At 40.2% G+C, this 18169-nt stretch overlaps 1 protein-coding gene across 2 annotated transcripts in view; it reads left to right on the forward strand.

Moving 5' to 3' along the window:
* TOX (thymocyte selection associated high mobility group box) overlaps window positions 1-18169 on the forward strand; it is a 305761-nt gene that overhangs the window by 260129 nt on the left and 27463 nt on the right. For both annotated transcript variants that reach the window (XM_027042918.2, XM_027042917.2), the window contains one exon: window positions 9438-9668. In XM_027042918.2, the coding sequence (XP_026898719.1) occupies window positions 9438-9668 (231 nt within the window). The remainder of the gene's footprint in view (window positions 1-9437; window positions 9669-18169) is intronic.

Below are 18169 nucleotides of genomic sequence, written 5' to 3' on the forward strand. Positions count from 1 at the left end.
GCTTTATTTATATCGATATAAACTGATATAAACCCTAAAATATTTGGGTTTATTTCTCCATTTAAGTATGTTCCTTCCTATTTCTCCCACATATTCCATGTTCCTTTTTCTCTTTTTTACCTTCTTTAAGATTGTTCTTATTTCACTCATTCCATAATTTTACATTGTAATATGGGAAATGTTGTACTTTCTCTCCATTTAGTAGCTGCCTCTGACACACCAATGCATAAAATTCTAACATCGATTAATATATTTACTCTTATATTAACTCCAAACACCCCCCCTTCAGATTTATAGCAGAGCAGTTATTGCTGTTGTTTCAATCATAATTTAATTGAATTATGTCATTCAATAAACTCCATGAAGCATTATTTTTATCACTTTCACAGTCTTTTTTCCTTTAGCTATTTCTACATATTTAGTGTTTTCTTGCACCTGATACCGGTTTCCCTATGCCTTTAAAATTTGCTTTGTCGAGGGGCGCCTCGGTGGCTCAGTCAGTTAGGCACCCGACTTAGGCTCAGGTCATGATCTCACCTTTTGGGAGTTCGAGCTCCACGTCGGGCTCTGTGCTGACAACTCAGAGCCCGGAGCCTGCTTCAGATTCTGTGTCCCCCTCTCTCTCTGTCCCTCCCCTACTTGCTCACGTGCTCTCTCGCTCTCTCTCTCAAAAATAAACATTAAAAAAATTTTGTAATTTGCTTTCATGAGGAATATGGGAACCCTGATTGCCTTAAAAACTACTTTCCCTGTGTCTGGAATTTTAGGTTGCTAGTGACTCTCTTCAATCATATTGAAGGTATTCTATTTCTCCATTGCATCCTGAGTTTTATGATTGCTTTCGAGAATTCTACTGCTCCACTGTCTTTTCTTTGAAAGCAATCTGCCTTGATTCTCTGACTGGTTTTAAGATCTTCTCTTGCCTTTGGCATCTGGCAGCTTCACTGTGATGTGTGTGGGTCTTTAAACTTACCGTGAATTTAATATTTCTGTTTAAACCAGTCCCGGGGAATTTTCAGCCATTATTGTTTTTCAGATATTTGCCTCTGTCCCATCTGGCTCCTTTCTCATTCTTGAATGCTAATACATTATGCGCTAGACTTTCTTTCATCTTTTCCACTTTCTTGCCCCTTTGTCTTATATTCTGACTAATTTATTCGTGTCATTTTCCCACTTCATAATTCTCTTTTCAGCTAGATGTGATCTGAAATTAAAGACGACCTATTAAGGGTTTCATTTCAATTATTTTGTATTTCTGGTTTTATGTGGTTCTTTCTCAAATCTGGTTGGGCTGTTTTTTTAGCTGCTTGTCTTTATCCATATATGTCACCCTTTTGTTCCTTTGAGAGTTCGCTAATTCCAGCACCTTCGGTCTTTGGAGGTCAGTTTCTATCATCCATAGCTGCTGCTGGCTCTTGCTTTTGATGCCATGTTTTGCTTTTGCTTTTTGGCTTCTAGAATAAAAGCTGATGTGCATTAGAACTTGATGAGGATTCCACTGGACCTTATCCACAGGAGGGTTCTTCTGGGAATGACTAGAACCCCTCCTGGCTTGAAGTCTTTCCAGGTCACCCAAGTAGAACGCATTCAGGGTATCAGTCCTTAACAAATGCTGGTTTCTCTCCATGAATTATCACAAAAGATATTTTCCACTCTTCATTCAGTATCGTCCTTGCAGGTTCTGAGAGGGCGCACGTAGGGGAAGTTGTTTTATCACACCCTGGCACTGAGAGTCTAGTTATTTTCTGTCCTGACTTTGATAGGAACCCTCTTGTTAAGCACCTCACTTTCAGTCAGCCATGGGCTTTGTCTGCTATCTGTTGAACCTTTGACTCAATTTTACCAGGCTCAGCAATGATCTTGAAGACAAAAGCTGGCTTCCGTACTCTGCTCACTCCTTTGGGTCCTTGCTCTCACTTACTTTTTGCTTTTTTAAGAGTTTCTTACTAATCTGCTAGTTCATCAGTGCGTGTACTTTGCCATGCTGGGCAGAGAGAGGTTTTTTCCTCAGAGCAAATAGGCTAAGTCACTACAGCAACAATTAAATAAGCCTTTAGAAAAGTGCTTTTTATTTACCCCCGTTCTGACGGCAAGAAGATTCCTGTACAAAGTAAAAATGATAAGCAGACAGGTTTCTATAAACACTGAGTGAAATCAAGCAATGTTAGAACCAAATGTCAAGTCACATTATCAAGCAATAGGACAGCAAATTGGGACCCCGAAGTCTCGTATTTTCCTCATTGAACTGTCTTTAGTATGCAGCTGTTCAACACTTCAGATGGTATAATATAATATGTATGATACTTTTAAAGAATTCCTTAGATCCCAGCCATTGAAAAAAATATTCACTCCTTATTTACCAAAAACAAAGTATCCCGTTGGTGAAGGCTGAGCCTAACAAAGTAGTTCTGGGGAAAAATAACAAAATCCAGTCAAATAGCCAGTTAGCACTCAATTCTAAATAGTTGTTCCTAAAATCCATTTGAGTAATTAAATCATACTAGGACGGAGTATTCTCAAGGTGTATATGTTCCTAGACGATTCACGCCCTAGATCGTTGAGCACACTTTGTTAATTCGTGGAGTAAAAATAAAGTGAGATTGAACACAGGCACCTTGCGCATTCTACACACAGCAGGAGAAACCCTCTTTCCAAAAGAATAGGAAGTGAAAAGTATTGCCCCAGAGAGTCACATTTGGAACAGACCATGTGAATTCCACAGAATTGACAAATATAAATATAATAGGTATATATAATTGCAATCAACTCTCTTCCTCACTTTCACGTAGTTTTTCTGGACAGTGGCCTAAATTGCGTATCCTTACATAAGGCCACTGAGTACCCTTGCTGAACTCATCATCCTCAAGCAATACTCAGCTATGTTTGGCAGGATCAGGGATCCTTAAAAATGAATTTGCTTTATAAACGATGATACACATTCACACTGGTGAATCATTTCAGGAGTGTAGCATTTCATAAACCTTTTTTTTATAATTGATGTTTTGAGTCACTGAATGTACTGTTATTATTAATGATAATAATAAACCTGATTGCAAAATGAAAGAAGTATTATTGCAGCCTTGCTGATTTCAGAGTAACCAGATGACTTACTTTCCATGCTTATTTGAATTTATTCTCATAAGGGGATTTTGGACGGCATAGTTTAGAGAGAAAAGAGAGAATGAATTTAAGTAGCAAAATTTTTCACTTACAGCAACAGCACCATCACAAAAAGTGCTGTGATATGTCCTGTTACTATGGCGAAGATTTTATAATATTTACTTTATATGATAAGAGTTATAAGTAGAGTTCCATGTTGTTTGTTCAGCCTATTATGCAGATGGTGCTTGATTAAAATCTATTTTAAACTCCAGCGATTACTGCAAGATAGTGTGCATTAAACAGCTCTCCCAGCTCCATTAAAGGCTTTGGGACCGCGGCAGTTTATTTTAAATATGCTTATAGACGTTTCTAGCTTCTCCAGGGACATTTCAATATCAGTGATTCTCTTTCCTTGAGAGTCTTAACTCGTGTACTCTGTATTCTTAAGAAGTATTATCTAAGCAACACCGTTAACATACGCTTTTTTAAAGTGAAAAATTATTGTTTTCTTGTGATAAATAAGTTAAATACATCACTATAATTAAGCAATAAGACATGACAGGAGTGGGTTACCAGGAGCCTAAGGACACCTCCAGGGATTGTAGAAATAAATCTATGTCTACGAGTAAGTTACAGGAAGCCCATGCGTCTGCGTGAAGCTTATGTGAGAGTAATATTTATTTATGCATTTGTGTATGTATTTATTTATTCATTAGTGCCTTAATCGGATGTCAAGTAAATCTGTCGGTGATCAGGATTACAGTTAGGGCCATTACAACCCAGCCATGTTTTGGTTTTCATACAACTTTTACATTTGTTTCGAATGCCCTTTGTCTTGGAACTCTGAGCCTCTGCCCGGTGCTGTAAGATACAGCAGTGGACGTGTGTGGTGATCCACAGCATGTAGGACCCCATACCAAGGCTGGGAGAAATTAACAAGGCTGGGCACAGGAATGGCACCTGGTCCTTGCTTCGAATGTGCTTGTTGTCATCACGGGGAGTTTATACTTTTGCATTATACGGTTTCTTCTCTATTCGAGAGCTTATGAAGTTGGGATTAAATTTAACGCTCTTACTTTAGACCCCTGGTAACTTTAGAAATGTTGCGCTCTAAAACAGTGCCCGGTACACAATGCTGTACTGTCCATTGCAGTCGCCACTAGTCATGCATGACAGCACCTTCAAATGTAACTAATTAAAATCAAATAAATAGAAAATACACTTCATCAGTTGTATGGCTCTAGAGCCATATGTGGCTAGCGGCCACCCTTTCCGACAGCACAGAGAATATTTCCATCTTTCCAGAACATTCTATGAGACAGTGCTGCTCTCGACTTTAGAAGTCAGGGTCTCTTAGAAAATTAGGATGTAAAATTATAAGCTTTCATCCATCTAAGTAGGAATTCAGGATGTAGACAATACTCAAAATTAAGGTTCAGGGACCTATTACAAATCCATTTAGCTGATTTTTCCACCATAATGATATTCATCATCGTGTTCATCCCAAGTAGTTGGTGGTCAAAAAAGCCAGGTGTCTTTCAAAATGCAATCTGTTACTGGCACGTAAGTGGATCCAAATTATAACAACGATTTTTTCCTCAAGGAGGCTTTGCATATGAGCAATGATCATGTGCTTTTCAAATACATGATGAAGCTACCTCCAGAAAGTAGGCCTTACAAATCCCCGGTTCCTTACACAGAATCTAAAACAATAGCTCATTTCTGTATCCTCAGGAACACAAGAAAAATGAAAAATAAATAATCAGGAAGTTCATGTGGCAGACACCCTTAAACTCACATAGCACTGCCCAAGTAGTTGGATGCATTAGATATCAAACCACAATGAGGACTTTTCATTCCATTATGCTGCACCCTAAAAACAAAGATGTTGTGCTTACCCAATAAGTCTTTATACAAGGAACACTGATTGCCTTCAAAGCACATTTTATTTTTTAAAAATAGAGAGCTTTTGGGGAGCCTGGGTGGCTCAGTCCGTTAGGTGTTCGACTTCAGCTCAGGTCACAATCTCATGGTTCGTGAGTTCGAGCCCCGCATTGGGCTCTGTGCTCACAGCCCAGAGCCTGGAGCCTGCTTCAGATTCTGTGTCTCCCTCTCTCTCTGCCCCTCACCGCCTTGTACTCTGTTCCTCTCTCTCTCTCTCTCTCTCTCTCAAAAATAAATATTTTAAAAAATTTTAAAAAAATAGAGACCTTTCATAAATAGTGTTTGTTTTTGCTTTTTCCTCTTCTATCAGCCTGCGATGGAAGTCAGGGCATAGCTGAAATCCCAGTTCAGTTCCATACGGGCGATTCTGTAAGTGGTCAGAATATTATGATCCAAGAATATAGTTTTAGTGATCTACTTTAATTACTGAGGGAAAGACAAGTGAATCCTGAGACATAAATATTTTGTGTGTAGCCTTTAGCTTGGCCGTCTCGGGTGCCAGCTTTCCTTAATGGCAGAGGTGGCTGGCCTAGGTGGCTCAGTTGGTTAAGCAGCCAACTCTTAATTCTAGCTAGGTCATGATCTCGCAGTTTGTGAGATCGAGCCCCGCGTCAGGCTCCATCCTGTCAGCACGGGATTCTCTCTCTCCCTCTCTCTTGGCCCCTTCCCCGCTACTCTCTGTGTCTCTCTCAAAATAAATAAATAAACTTAAATAAATATCAATCGGTAATCAGTCAGTCAATCAGGCTTGCACCCGACTGTCCAAATAACAATTTAAAAAGGAAAGGTTGCATAAAGTTCAGTGGTTCGAAGACAATTTTGGACAGTAGAGGAGGGAAATTATTTAAATAATTTGGGAAAATCTTTTAATAAGTATATTTACATTGCGTCATAAGATATTGACTTCTGTGATTGACATTTGAGTATTTTCCAAAAAGATTGATAACCTCTGCAATCATAGAAATTTTAATACGTCACTAATTTTTTAACTGAAATTTCAAATGAGCCCAGGTGATATTCCATATGGATAAGCATTTATTTTCCTACACTTTGTTCCCTGTTTCTAAATATTTTCAATCCTTGAAGCAACATGACCTCCAATATCATGATCCCTCCATTTTTTTAATATTCTTCATTGTGGACTTTGGTTAACTCCTTTCTATTTTTCTTTTTAATAAATATTTTATAATTACAAATATAAGAATTGTCATGTTTATAAAATATTATGAAAAATACAAAGAAGAAAATCATGAAGATTCAGTCTATAACCCAGAGGAATGACTATTAATGTATCAAATATTTTCTAAAAGTCTATTTGTTTTCTGTCTTACTACATATGTGCTTAATGTCCTAAAGCTCCCAAGTAAATTAGCATGGTTTAATTTCCTATAACAGAAACCACTTCTGCTTTGATTTATTCCTCCTCTAAGTTATGTTATTATTTTATGTTATAATTTTTATTACTATTCTAACAAATGTTAAGCACTTACTATGTGTTAGGAACCATGATAAGTGCTAGTAAACAAAATCACATGTGGACCTGCCCTAATGGTGCTTACAGTCTGGGGCGGGAGAAGATCTAACATTTAAATTATTATATAATTTCGTATGATGTGTGTTCTCAAAGAAATGCACAGAATTATACAAGTGAATAACACGAACTTGACTGAGTTTGAGATACTTTAAGACTTGGACGTAGAGAAGCTCCTGGGTGGCTCAGTCAGTTGAGCGCCCGACTTCAGCTCAGGTCACGATCTCACGGTTTGTGGGTTCGAGCCCCGCGTCGGGCTCTGTGCTGACAGCTCGGAGCCTGGAGCCTGCTTCGGATTCTGTGTCTCTGTCTCTCTCTGCCCCTCCCCCATTCATGCTCTCTTTCTCCTCAAAAATAAATATAAACACTAAAATAACAAAAATAGAATTAAAAAATAAAAATACATAAAAAGTAAAAAAAGGCTTGCAAATAGAAATGTCAACTAGCAGTCATGTCAGTGTGTTCAAAATTCAGGGGAAACATGAGTTTGACAGTTGTCCACCAACAAAAGGTAATGGAAACTGTGTGCCTAGGAGATTACCTAAGTACAAACTCATGAGAGAAGACAGTTTACAGCAAAAGACATCAGGAAGGCATAGTGGCCCTCGGTGACCTGAACTGAGAGCAAAGTGATGGGGAAGGCACACTGAAATGAGTTGCAGAGGCTGTGTATACCCAGCCCGGACAACCACATGGAGGAGTTTAGTTGTGAAGAGAGGAAAGAAAGATACGGCCATGTGTATCCCATAGGAGCAAAGAGAAAGGTGACTTTTTGTTTGCTTTGTCTCTCAAGCAATTAAATACCAGTGAGAACGCTACAGTTGAGGGTGTGTCTGAGGCCAGTGCCTCCTACTCATAAGCATTCTGCTTCCTTAGTGTAGAGTAAAGCCTGGGCATCGAATATTATTTAGAAGTTTCTGGACAATTCTAATGGACAGCCGTATTGGAGAGCCACTGTTGTAGGTCATGTTTGCCCACCTTTTTAGTCTATAAGTAACACCAGTTTGCCCAGGATCAACTCAGCCTTAACATGCTAGACCTCTCGCAGATTTACGTGGGGACCAACAATTTCACACGATCACCTCTCAGATCCATCCTGGGGAAGATATCTTCTAGCGTTAATCTACCTTCGTTCGCCGGGTTCAAAGCATCCTGTCCCCGCAGGGGTGTTTGATCTCCTTCAGTAGGCAATTTCAAAATGACAAGCTTTTAGTTATCTTTCTCACTAAAAACAAGGCAAAGAATTCATGTAGCTTTTTTTCCTGTCTCCCGCTAGTTCTCGGAGCAGATCTTTTAAACGATGACAGGGTGGCATCACAAATTTCTTTCCATTCACTCAGTGAATTTTTTTAAGTGCCTGCCATAATTAACATCTTAAAAGTTTTAAGCAAATATAAATATATACCATCTCAGTAACCACAAAATGGCACCGCAGCTGGTTTGCAGTAGAGAAAATGGAGGCCCAGGGAAATATATAATTTGCTCAAGATTACACAGGCAAAAATAGCAAAGGAGGGAATAAGTCTAGATCCTCTGGTGTCATATCCACTGGACATCACGCTTGCTCTCCACTGCTGGCAGTCATTTTACACGAACTCCCCTGCCTAGCGATTTGTCTGGATAAGATACGTATTGCTTGTACATATGTTTGCAGAGAGGAAAGAAGCAACAACAGCAGAAGGGGAAGGTGCAACGTACCTCAATGTGATGATGGCAGCATTATCCGGAGAGAGCGCACATGTGCCTTTATGTTGGGGGGGAGGGGGGCGCCTGAGCAGAGGATCCCAACGGAGGCAGCACTATTTGATATTCGTGGAGATTCGTAGAATTTTAGGGCCAGAGAGAAATCCTAGCCACAATCTCCCATTCTATAGAGGTGAAGTCACACCACATATAATTAGCTAATGTCAAAGATAATATTCAAATGCAGATACCTTAAAACCATTCAGGATGTCTTTTCCCACCTGCATCAGAATAACAATTGAAATCACCCAGATATCCATACTGGAGGACAAGGAAGAAAGTAGAACCAATTTTTAAACTGAGTGTAGAGCTGTTCTAGAAAGATCTGGAATCTAGAAGGTCTCCAGAGATGCACTGTCCAATATGATAGCCGCTGTCCACATGTAACTATTTAAGTTTCAAGCATTCAAAATGAAATAAAACTTTAAATTTTGCTCCTTATTTATTCCAGCCACACTTCAAGCGCTCATTAGTTACATATGGCAAGTGGCTACCCTTTCGAATAATGCAGACTATAGAACTTTATCCTTATTACAGAAAGTTCCACTGGACAGCACTGATCTGTCTAGATGATGCCAGTCTCTAAACCATGAGCATTGCTAGCCTTCTATAGACCTAAGTGCAACATCAAACGTCCTCCAACTTCATTATTGGACACGTCACCCACCATGGTTTTAAAATCATAATTAGGAAAAAAAGGCTACACTGCCCCAAAGAACACAAGTTAGATGGATCATACAATAGGGTCACTACAAGAGGAATCCACTGCCGTCACAGTTACAATGCTGCTTCTCATTCAGCTTCCTGAATGGGAAAAATGAGAAGCTGACGGGTAAGGGATGATATCTAATAGTATAACAATAGTAGAAAAAGAATCAATAATGCTATTTGAAAGGTATGTAAATTAGGCTGAAAGAAGAATGAATAATATGGCAACTGCAGGAAATATGAAGGTAGTTTTATCCAAAAACAACAACAGCGACCAACCCAGGTGCCCCTGAGGAATGCCTGTGTTTGCGTGACGAGTATATCCGTGTAAGCCACCAAGGAGATCAATATGATATGTTGCCAAATATTCTTAGTTCCTCCGTAATTCTGATTTGATTTTTTATTTCAGATCAATGGTGGAGAGAAGCGACCTGCGTCTGACATGGGGAAAAAGCCAAAAACCCCAAAAAAGAAGAAGAAGAAGGACCCCAATGAGCCTCAGAAGCCTGTGTCTGCGTATGCATTGTTCTTTCGTGATACTCAGGCTGCCATCAAGGGCCAAAATCCAAATGCTACCTTTGGTGAAGTCTCTAAAATTGTGGCTTCAATGTGGGATGGTTTAGGAGAAGAGCAAAAACAGGTAAGAAAGAATGCAAAGTGGGCTGGTGGGAATCAACGTGGTTTAAGAAAGAGTATGCACTCTAAAAAAAAAAAAAAAAAAAACAGCTTCGGAGGACTGTGGGTGAAGTTTTCCGATACCAGAATTAAGACTGAGAATGCGCCCTGTCCGAACCGGACTTCAAGAGACTTTCACAGAAGTTTATACTCCTTTACTACTCTTTTGTAAATAGCATGTTAGTTTCCTTTGTTTCGAAGTTTATGTACTGTAGTTACTATTGGAAGGACTTTTACATGTCCCAGCCAGGATTACATCATTCCTTAACGTTGCCAATGTGATCATAAAGACTAAAAAAAAAAAAAAAAAAAAAAAATACTGAAAGTATTTTGAAAACTGTATACACCTCTCTCGAGCACTTATTATGTACCCTTTGGTCATCAAAACCCTCTTTGCTCTTTGCCAAACGAACCTTAGCCATTCCCTAAAGACCACCAGAGCCTGTTATTCAATCCCACGTATACTCGTATTTTTAGGCTGTGTTAAATGGGACCAGATGCCTGGTTATATTCTTCTGGTGTGGATTGCCACGATGTGAGGACCATGCTTAGGGAGGGCCATGTGGAGCATCTCAGCCACAGCATAAGTAGCCCAGAAGGTCTTAAGGATGATGGGAATCACAGAGAGAGCTAAGAGCTCAGTACGCAGATGTAGCCCACCTCAACAAAGAAGCAATACTGATCCCATATTTCTAAACCATGGAGTAAATTGCCATGGTCACCATCTCGAATTTCATTGTCAAAAAGAAAAAAAAAATAGACAAGCATTATCATTAAATTACAGTCATTGAAACAATTACATGGATGCACCTTCAGCTGTTGCAGAATACGGAAAGGTGCTAATAATGGTGTATTAATCTCACATTTGACTCTTGGTAGAGACCTTCACCTTTCCTCATCAGGTCCAGGGAAGTGCGTAAGCAACAGAAAGTCTCAAAGCTATATACATCTAGAAGCAACTGTATCTTGTGAGTATGGATCAACATCTAAATGTATATAGTTTCTTACTCTTCTCAGAAAACTTTCACATGATTTGTCTCATTGGTTCTGCTGAGTGCTCATAGACACTTTTATCTCAATTTTGTAGATCATGAAATAGAGCCAGATAGTTAAATTCATTCATGTATTCATTTAACAAGTGTTCGCTGAGCATTTACTATGTGCCCTGAGGCACTGTTCTGGACACCGGAGGTCTGGCAGAGAACAAAACAGAGTCCCTCGTTCCGCTGAATGGTTCATCTAAGATTACTTGGCTGGTGCATATAGTTACTGTGACTAGAACTTATCATTCTCTGCAGTCAGTTATGGTGGTGATGGTAGAACCAGTTGCTAAGGAACATAGAACCTGCCCTTCCTCCCAGTTCTCCCGAAGCCTTCTTTTCTGTCAGTCAAAGCTACCTTTTATAGTCTGAAATATCCATATATTTTCTTATGTCCTTTCCAAGATTGCCAGCCCAGAGGTGACTTCACAGGAAGGCACAGGCCTACAGTGTGGGCCACCATCTTGCAAGACTCATCTTCCAGGACAGAAAACACCCCACTGGAACATTGTGCACTCATTTAAAACATCCATCTCACTATTAAGAGGGTGGTCGATGTATTCTGTGATTCTGCTGAACCCCTAATACAGTTGTTTGGGGGTTTTAGAGCTGATTTCTAGCCTATCACAGATAAATTCGCTCCCACCCTCCCAAAGCTGAGGTATGGTTCCCAGCTGATGTTGGACATTCACTGGTGGGATTCTGCAGTGACTTCATTCTTCCACTCAGTAGAGCGTTGCTGAACTAGGAACTAAGTGCACATGAGACCAGGAATCCCAACCCCATTCCTGCCTGGATTTTGTAACCATAATGCCTCCCAGCGCCATCCCTGATGCCACACAACGGGATGTACCCCTGTCTCCACTCTGATCACCCCTGTGTGTATTCTTAGCTAGGTACCAGGCTCCAATACTATAAACTCCTTTGCTTGGTGAGATGAAATTTCCCAGAGGAGACATTCAGAAAGTGATTGCAGGAAGTCTCATTCATCAGAGGACACACGTGATTCCGTCCTGAAGACCCAGCCCTCCCTCTACCCAAGACTCAGCTGGTGGGGGGGGGTGGGGGGGGGCAGGGGTGTCGTTCCAAGGCACGTATGTGCTTCTCTAGCTTCGGCTTTGCCCACAGTTTTACTCCACGAAACATCTGTGCATCACCCGTCTGACTCCTCTTATCTCTCTCCCTGACCCCAGATACCTTTTCCTAATTGTTTCCCACATTCACTAAAGGAACTCAAGAGCTCGTGTGATTTGAAGACGAGTGGTTTCAAAGGGGGAAGTGCACAAAGACCCTCCCTAGCCCGCGATTGGGCCTTCACATTATCACCGTGAAAAGTCAGTGCCTATACCCGTGTTTCCAGTGGAAAAGAATAATGCTCATATGATGAAAATCGGGTCGTTCCTCAAGGCAGCAAATATAATGCTGCAGGTTGTTCCCACTAATTCTATTATAATAAGGCCGTTTATTTTTATTATAGCAAGAGGGGAACATTAAGATAATATTCCACATTCTTTTTGTGTGACCATATAAAGCATTCACAGGCCCAAAGAATATGAGCTTCTCTATTCTCAACTGTCATTTTGTTAAAAAGGAAAATTACTCCCATTCCCCATACTGCCTTTCAAGTCGGAGCTGAGCCTTTCTAATGTGGATAGACTCACAGCTATGATGTAACATTGGAGGATTTATAATTGTATACGTGTGATGACACGTATACTTTTTCCGCTTTCTCTTTTGCGTTTTCTTTGCCATGTAATAAGTGACTTGTAATGAGTCCACCTTTAGGTTCTCTCTTAGCAGAAATATTCAGGGTTTGGGGGAAGAATTTGTTTTACAAATAAAGGCTGGGGGCGCCTGGGTGGCTCAGTCGGTTAAGCGTCCGACTTTGGCTCAGGTCATGATCTCACGGTCCGTGAGTTCGAGCCCCGCGTCAGGCTCTGTGCTGACAGCTCAGAGCCTGGAGCCTTTTTCGGATTCTGTGTCTCCTTTTCTCTCTGCTCCTCCCCTGTTCATGCTCTGTCTCTCTCTGTCTCAAAAATAAGTAAACGTTAAAAAAAATTTTTTTTAAATAAATAAAAAATAAAGGCTGAAATTACATAGCAGTTGGCCTGTATAACCCATTGGATATTTGAAAGCAATTTCATAATCAGAATCCAGGTGTTAAAAAGCTATGCCAAGATTGTTTTGGAAAATACCTTATTAAAAATACCCATCTTTTTATCTTATTAAAAAAAAAAGTTAAGGGGTGCCTGGGTGGCTCAGTCGGTAAAGCGTCTGACTTCAGCTCAGGTCATGATCTCGCGGTTCGTGGGTTCGATCCCCACATCAGGCTCTGTGCTGACACCTCGGAGCCTGGAGCCTGCTTTGTATTCTGTGTCTCCCTCTCTCTCTACCCCTCCCCTGGTCTCTCTCTCTCTCTCTCTCTCTCCCTCTCTCTCCCTCGCTCTCACTCTGTCTCTCTCTCTCTCTCTCTTGCTCTCAAAAATAAGCATTAAAAAAAATTTTAAGTTGATATTTAAGAAGTTGAGCACCATTACCAAATCAAGGTACTGGGAGCAGCATGGGTCACTCAAATGGCTTGTCCCCAGGCTCTATGCTCCTTTGACTTAACAGGGGTTCAGCATAGCTTTTCCTCTCCTCGTAAAAGCTGATCTTGCTTACTAAAGATAGGGAGGCTGAAGAGTTTGCTACAAAGTATGGTTTGGTAAGGCCCAGTGGATGCAAGCCCATGCCAGGCACAAGCAGAGAGAGGGTCAAATGAATGAAATCAGACACTGTGCTTACAAAAGGGAGCGTATCGCAGCAGACGGGCCACTGCCCTGCTGCTATGTGGCAGCTTTTCTCCCCCACTTTGCAAGAATTGCCAGCAAAGCGAACATGCCTGCCTCGAATGCACATTTGGGCATTGAGAGAATTTCAGCGGCATCTCCCAAAGTGTTATTATGTGTATTACCACCTGTTCTTTCCCTGTATGTTGACTCACTGTGCCAACATCACATAGTATCTCCGTTCCGAACTTAAATTAATTGTATTTTTACTCATCTAATATTCAAATTTGGGAGCACACACACTGCTATGTATTTTTAAAAGAATGTTGCTGGAGCCGATTAGAGGCAGACCATTAAACTTCAAAATTTAGGCGTGTTGCAAGAGCCCCACGTGATGCTATTGGCATTGTGTAGGCAGCTGGTTCGGGTAGGAAGCTAGGATTTCACGTGCCACAATTGTTCACAAATCCTGTTGTCATAATAGCCCACAATTATGAACAGCTACAGATATAAACACAAACTGGGGAAAAATGGACAAAATTATTGATGATTTATTAGGGGCTCAGAAAATTACAATATTTAAGGAAAAACAGCTATTAGTGAGATTACGATTGAATGTTTTCTTGACAGCCAGAGAGAACATGACTAATGGAGCCGTTGTATGTTTATGTCACATGCTTCCTCATTGTGGAGGGTGGGCGGGAATGAGAAAGCACAGCAGAAGGGCGGATCTTTATTTTCAGAATCCATGGTGAGTGAGCAACTATATGCACTTTGGTTTCTGTGAGGAATCTCTCAAAGAAGAAGAACCAAAAGGAAGCTGAAAGAAGTGACAAAAGTCCTCCGGGAACACAAAACCTCCCTTATGAATCATCCCCACCAACACCACTGAACAAACGTCACGTATCCGAGATCTCTCCATTTTCATCCTTTGGAAGATGGTGCTGAACCCGGAATGGAAGCAGAATTGCGTGTGCGATTCCTACCAGAGGTTTTAAATGCTAATGAATCGTAAGACAATGGAGAGCCCATTTCGGAAGCATGCTAAGTTGTTCAGAAGGCACCAGATGGAGAAAGGGAAATAAAGCAGAAGTATCGCTGTGATGCTGGTCTTTGCTACTTATCTTCCACTGACTGGAACCTACGGAGAATGAAAAATAATAACTTAACAATATCACGCCCTGTATATTAGGCTCCTTGGAGTTTCATCAGCCCTCAGCATCTTTTTTAGGAGGTCTCAGCTAAATTTCTTATCTGTCCCCGTGATTTCTGAATTCTCTCATTCTGGTCACCGCACTGTAAGATCTGGGTCCACAGTGACAATAGAGAACAAACCAAGCCCTACTAAATTAAGGAGTCTGCCCAGCGTTGAAGCAAGAGGGATTGGTCCGAGGAACGATAAAGGGTTCTCGGGTCCTTTTTAGCCACAGAAAGTCAGCTCTTAAGTGGAAGAGGAAAGTCACCTTAAATCAGAACCAGATGTAAATTACTAAATGAACCTCAAGTTCCTAATTGGAGACACAGGCGGGCTGTAATACATTTAGCAAATTACAAACAAAATGTTCTTGTTTACATTACATTAAATGGCTTTAAAGCTTCAGCCAGAGAGCTAAATAAACATGCTGTTATGCTAAAAATGGAGTGGAAGGCCTGTTCAGTTTGGTGTGTTCGGAGAAACCACAGCCCACGGTGCCCAGGGAGTATATTTTTGTAAACGTTGGTCCCGTCGCGCATGGAAGAGGAGAGTCGATTTACCTCCAGATCCAGAACCTAATGAGCAGATATCACTTGCAGGGAAACTGTTGGAATACTGTAACATATGCCTTCTTTCAGGATGCATAATTCATATCCAAGGATATTAGCCATAGCAGTTCAGCTCAATAGCAACACCTCATTATTTTATCCCTCAGTATTTATTCCTATGTTTGACGCCTCATGAAATTACTGTTAATGTGTTTATATAAGGGCAGATCTGACACAAGTGGCAAGAATGTAATTTCCTACTCATTCTTTCCTGCTGCCGTGTCCTCTTCCCCTGGTAGAAGCAGCAAGTGTAAATAGTTAATTTGCTTCAATTATGAGCCTGTCCTGCTAAATTAGAAGCAGCAGGGATATGAAGAGCCAGAATTATACTTATGAGGCAGCTGACAAATCCTCTGAGCCCATGGAATCAAATCATTTACTCCTCGTTGGTGCTCCAACACCCACTACATAAATGCTGCCGGGGTTTTCTCCCCCTTATCTTGCAGTAAAATTTGGATTTTGCGTCAACACCACTTAAGGTTAACTAAAATCCTGTGGCGCTGTAACATGCACACGTGTGTTTATCTCAGCCACTTCCTTATAAACGCTAATGCACTTGGCCTTTTTTTTTTTTCAACTAGGAGTACAAGATACGTGAAACAATTGTTCATTTATAAACTGTAGAATATAAGAACATTTTAATTCATGAGAATGTGACACTGAGCAATTAAAAATGTGAAATGAAATGATGAGCATGTTTTGCTTCTAAAATGCAGGTATATATATATGCAGGTGTGTGTGTGTGTGTGTGTGTGTGTGTGTGTGTGTATGTATATATACACACATATAACTGTCGGTACATAACGGGATTATTGCACGCAGGCATGAACGTACGTAGTACAGATGTAGAAACATCCTTTGCTCATACACAGTGGAAACGCATCGCACTTGAAAGTTTCCACGGCACTGATGGAGAGAGAACTTGAGCAAAATACTCATTCAAGCTGGTTGTGCTTTATGTGTTATTGGTGAAAATACTTGAAGTGGTCGGGTGACATTGTAATTCGGTACTTTATCACGAGCACTCATGCTTACACTCACAAAAGGAGAGATCAGGAACCAGAGAGTCTACACTCGGTCGCAAATGTTTCCTGGGCACATAGTAGATGTCCCAAGCAAGGCCCTGTGTCCTGGGGCTTCAGCTGTAGACAGTACAGTGGGGTGTCTGACTCATCGAGGGGAGTTCCCCGGCAGCTAGGAGGAGCCACTGAGGAAACAAAGGTGGATCTTTGATACTGGGTCAGTTTGGTTCACCTCATGGTTTTGCTAGATTTGTCGAAGGATATTGGGTAAAAGAACTATCCATTGCAGTCTGTGTTTTCTTATCTGTAAAATGAGAGTAATAATACCACTGCAACCTTCTTGTCAAAAGAATTAAAGACTCTAAATTTACAGACAGCCTGACCCACACACAAAATGCAGACAGTAGAGGCATGTTTTTAATGCCTTTTTTGATTCCGTAGCTTCTGTGCCTCGCGTCACAGCCGGCACATAGTTGGCACTCAACGAATCGTTAAGTGTAACTGAATGACATCCTGCTTGCCCCAACCATCCTCATTTAGTAAATCAACACGTATATTGTGTAGTCATTGTTTTCAGAAAAGAGCTTGCCTACCATTCTGTACACGTTGTTGTATAGACCATTTAGATGGATCGGATGGTCAAAGAATTGATAGTAAGACTTTTGTCACATTGTATGATGTTTTCGTTCCTTTGAATACTACTTTATAAATTTCTTTGAGTTCTGGAATGCTTAAGAAAACTCTGAGCAAGTGACACATGATGGAAATTTAACCACATGTAAGTACTAAGTTCTATATAAAATACAGATGCACTTGCTCTGTCTTAAATAATAACAGTATTGAAAGAAGCTGAAAACGTTAATTTCTAAAGGATACAACAGGGAATTGTGATTAAATTATTATTTCTTATACACTTCTAAGCATTTTCTATAAATATGGACTGGTAGTGGGGACAAAAAAGAAAACTAACCCTACATTTGAAGTCAACCAAAAAGAAAAATGCCTTTAGGTTTTTTTTTTCTTTTTGTAGTGTTTGAATAGAATACAGAATTGGAAGAATTATACATTTTTCTCTTATTATTACTGTAAAGGCTTGGTTGAAATAAACTATGACTATGGAGATTAACTAAGGGCCAGAGCAGAAAAGAAGGAAGGAAGAAGGAATTAAACGGTATTTAGATTTTCCTTTTTTTCTATGAGTTAGATGGATTGTTTGGGAAAGGAACAGAAAGTAAAAAAGGAAAATGACAGATTATACTAGACTTTTTTCCTATTTGAGTTTATCATTTTCACTGATACTGAACTGCTGATTTTAATTAGGGATTAACAGCCTATAAAAACATGTGTTGATGTTGGTATTTAGTGCATTTCAAAAATGAATCCGTGAAACACTAGATTATATGAACAGAGTTTGGGTTCTCCAGAAATGCTATTTGACGTCTATCTACGTATGCTTTAGATTAGCCATCATTTATGTTTTAGTGTAACCACTAAGATGCAGTCCTTAGATAGGATATGGTAGCTCTCTTAAAATAACAAACCACAGCCCATAACTAAGTTAGGACAGGATGGATTCAAAAGTGTTTGGATGAGCTGGGGAAAATGATAAATGATGTATTATGATTTTTAAATCCTCATCTGGCCAACTTTGCACTTTATTTCAAACAGCTGTCGACCATTTGGAAGCCATTTTGTAGCTCACCCGAGTACTAATATTTACTGTGTGAACCACATATCTTTAAAATATTTGTCTTTCCCTGAGAGAAAGAGAGAGAGAAACTGTTTCTTTCCCAGACTTGACTTTGACATAAATCAGACCCATCTTCCTAGGTT

Source organism: Acinonyx jubatus, chromosome F2 (genome assembly GCF_027475565.1).
Source record: "Acinonyx jubatus isolate Ajub_Pintada_27869175 chromosome F2, VMU_Ajub_asm_v1.0, whole genome shotgun sequence".
Taxonomy (NCBI): Eukaryota; Metazoa; Chordata; class Mammalia; order Carnivora; family Felidae; genus Acinonyx; species Acinonyx jubatus.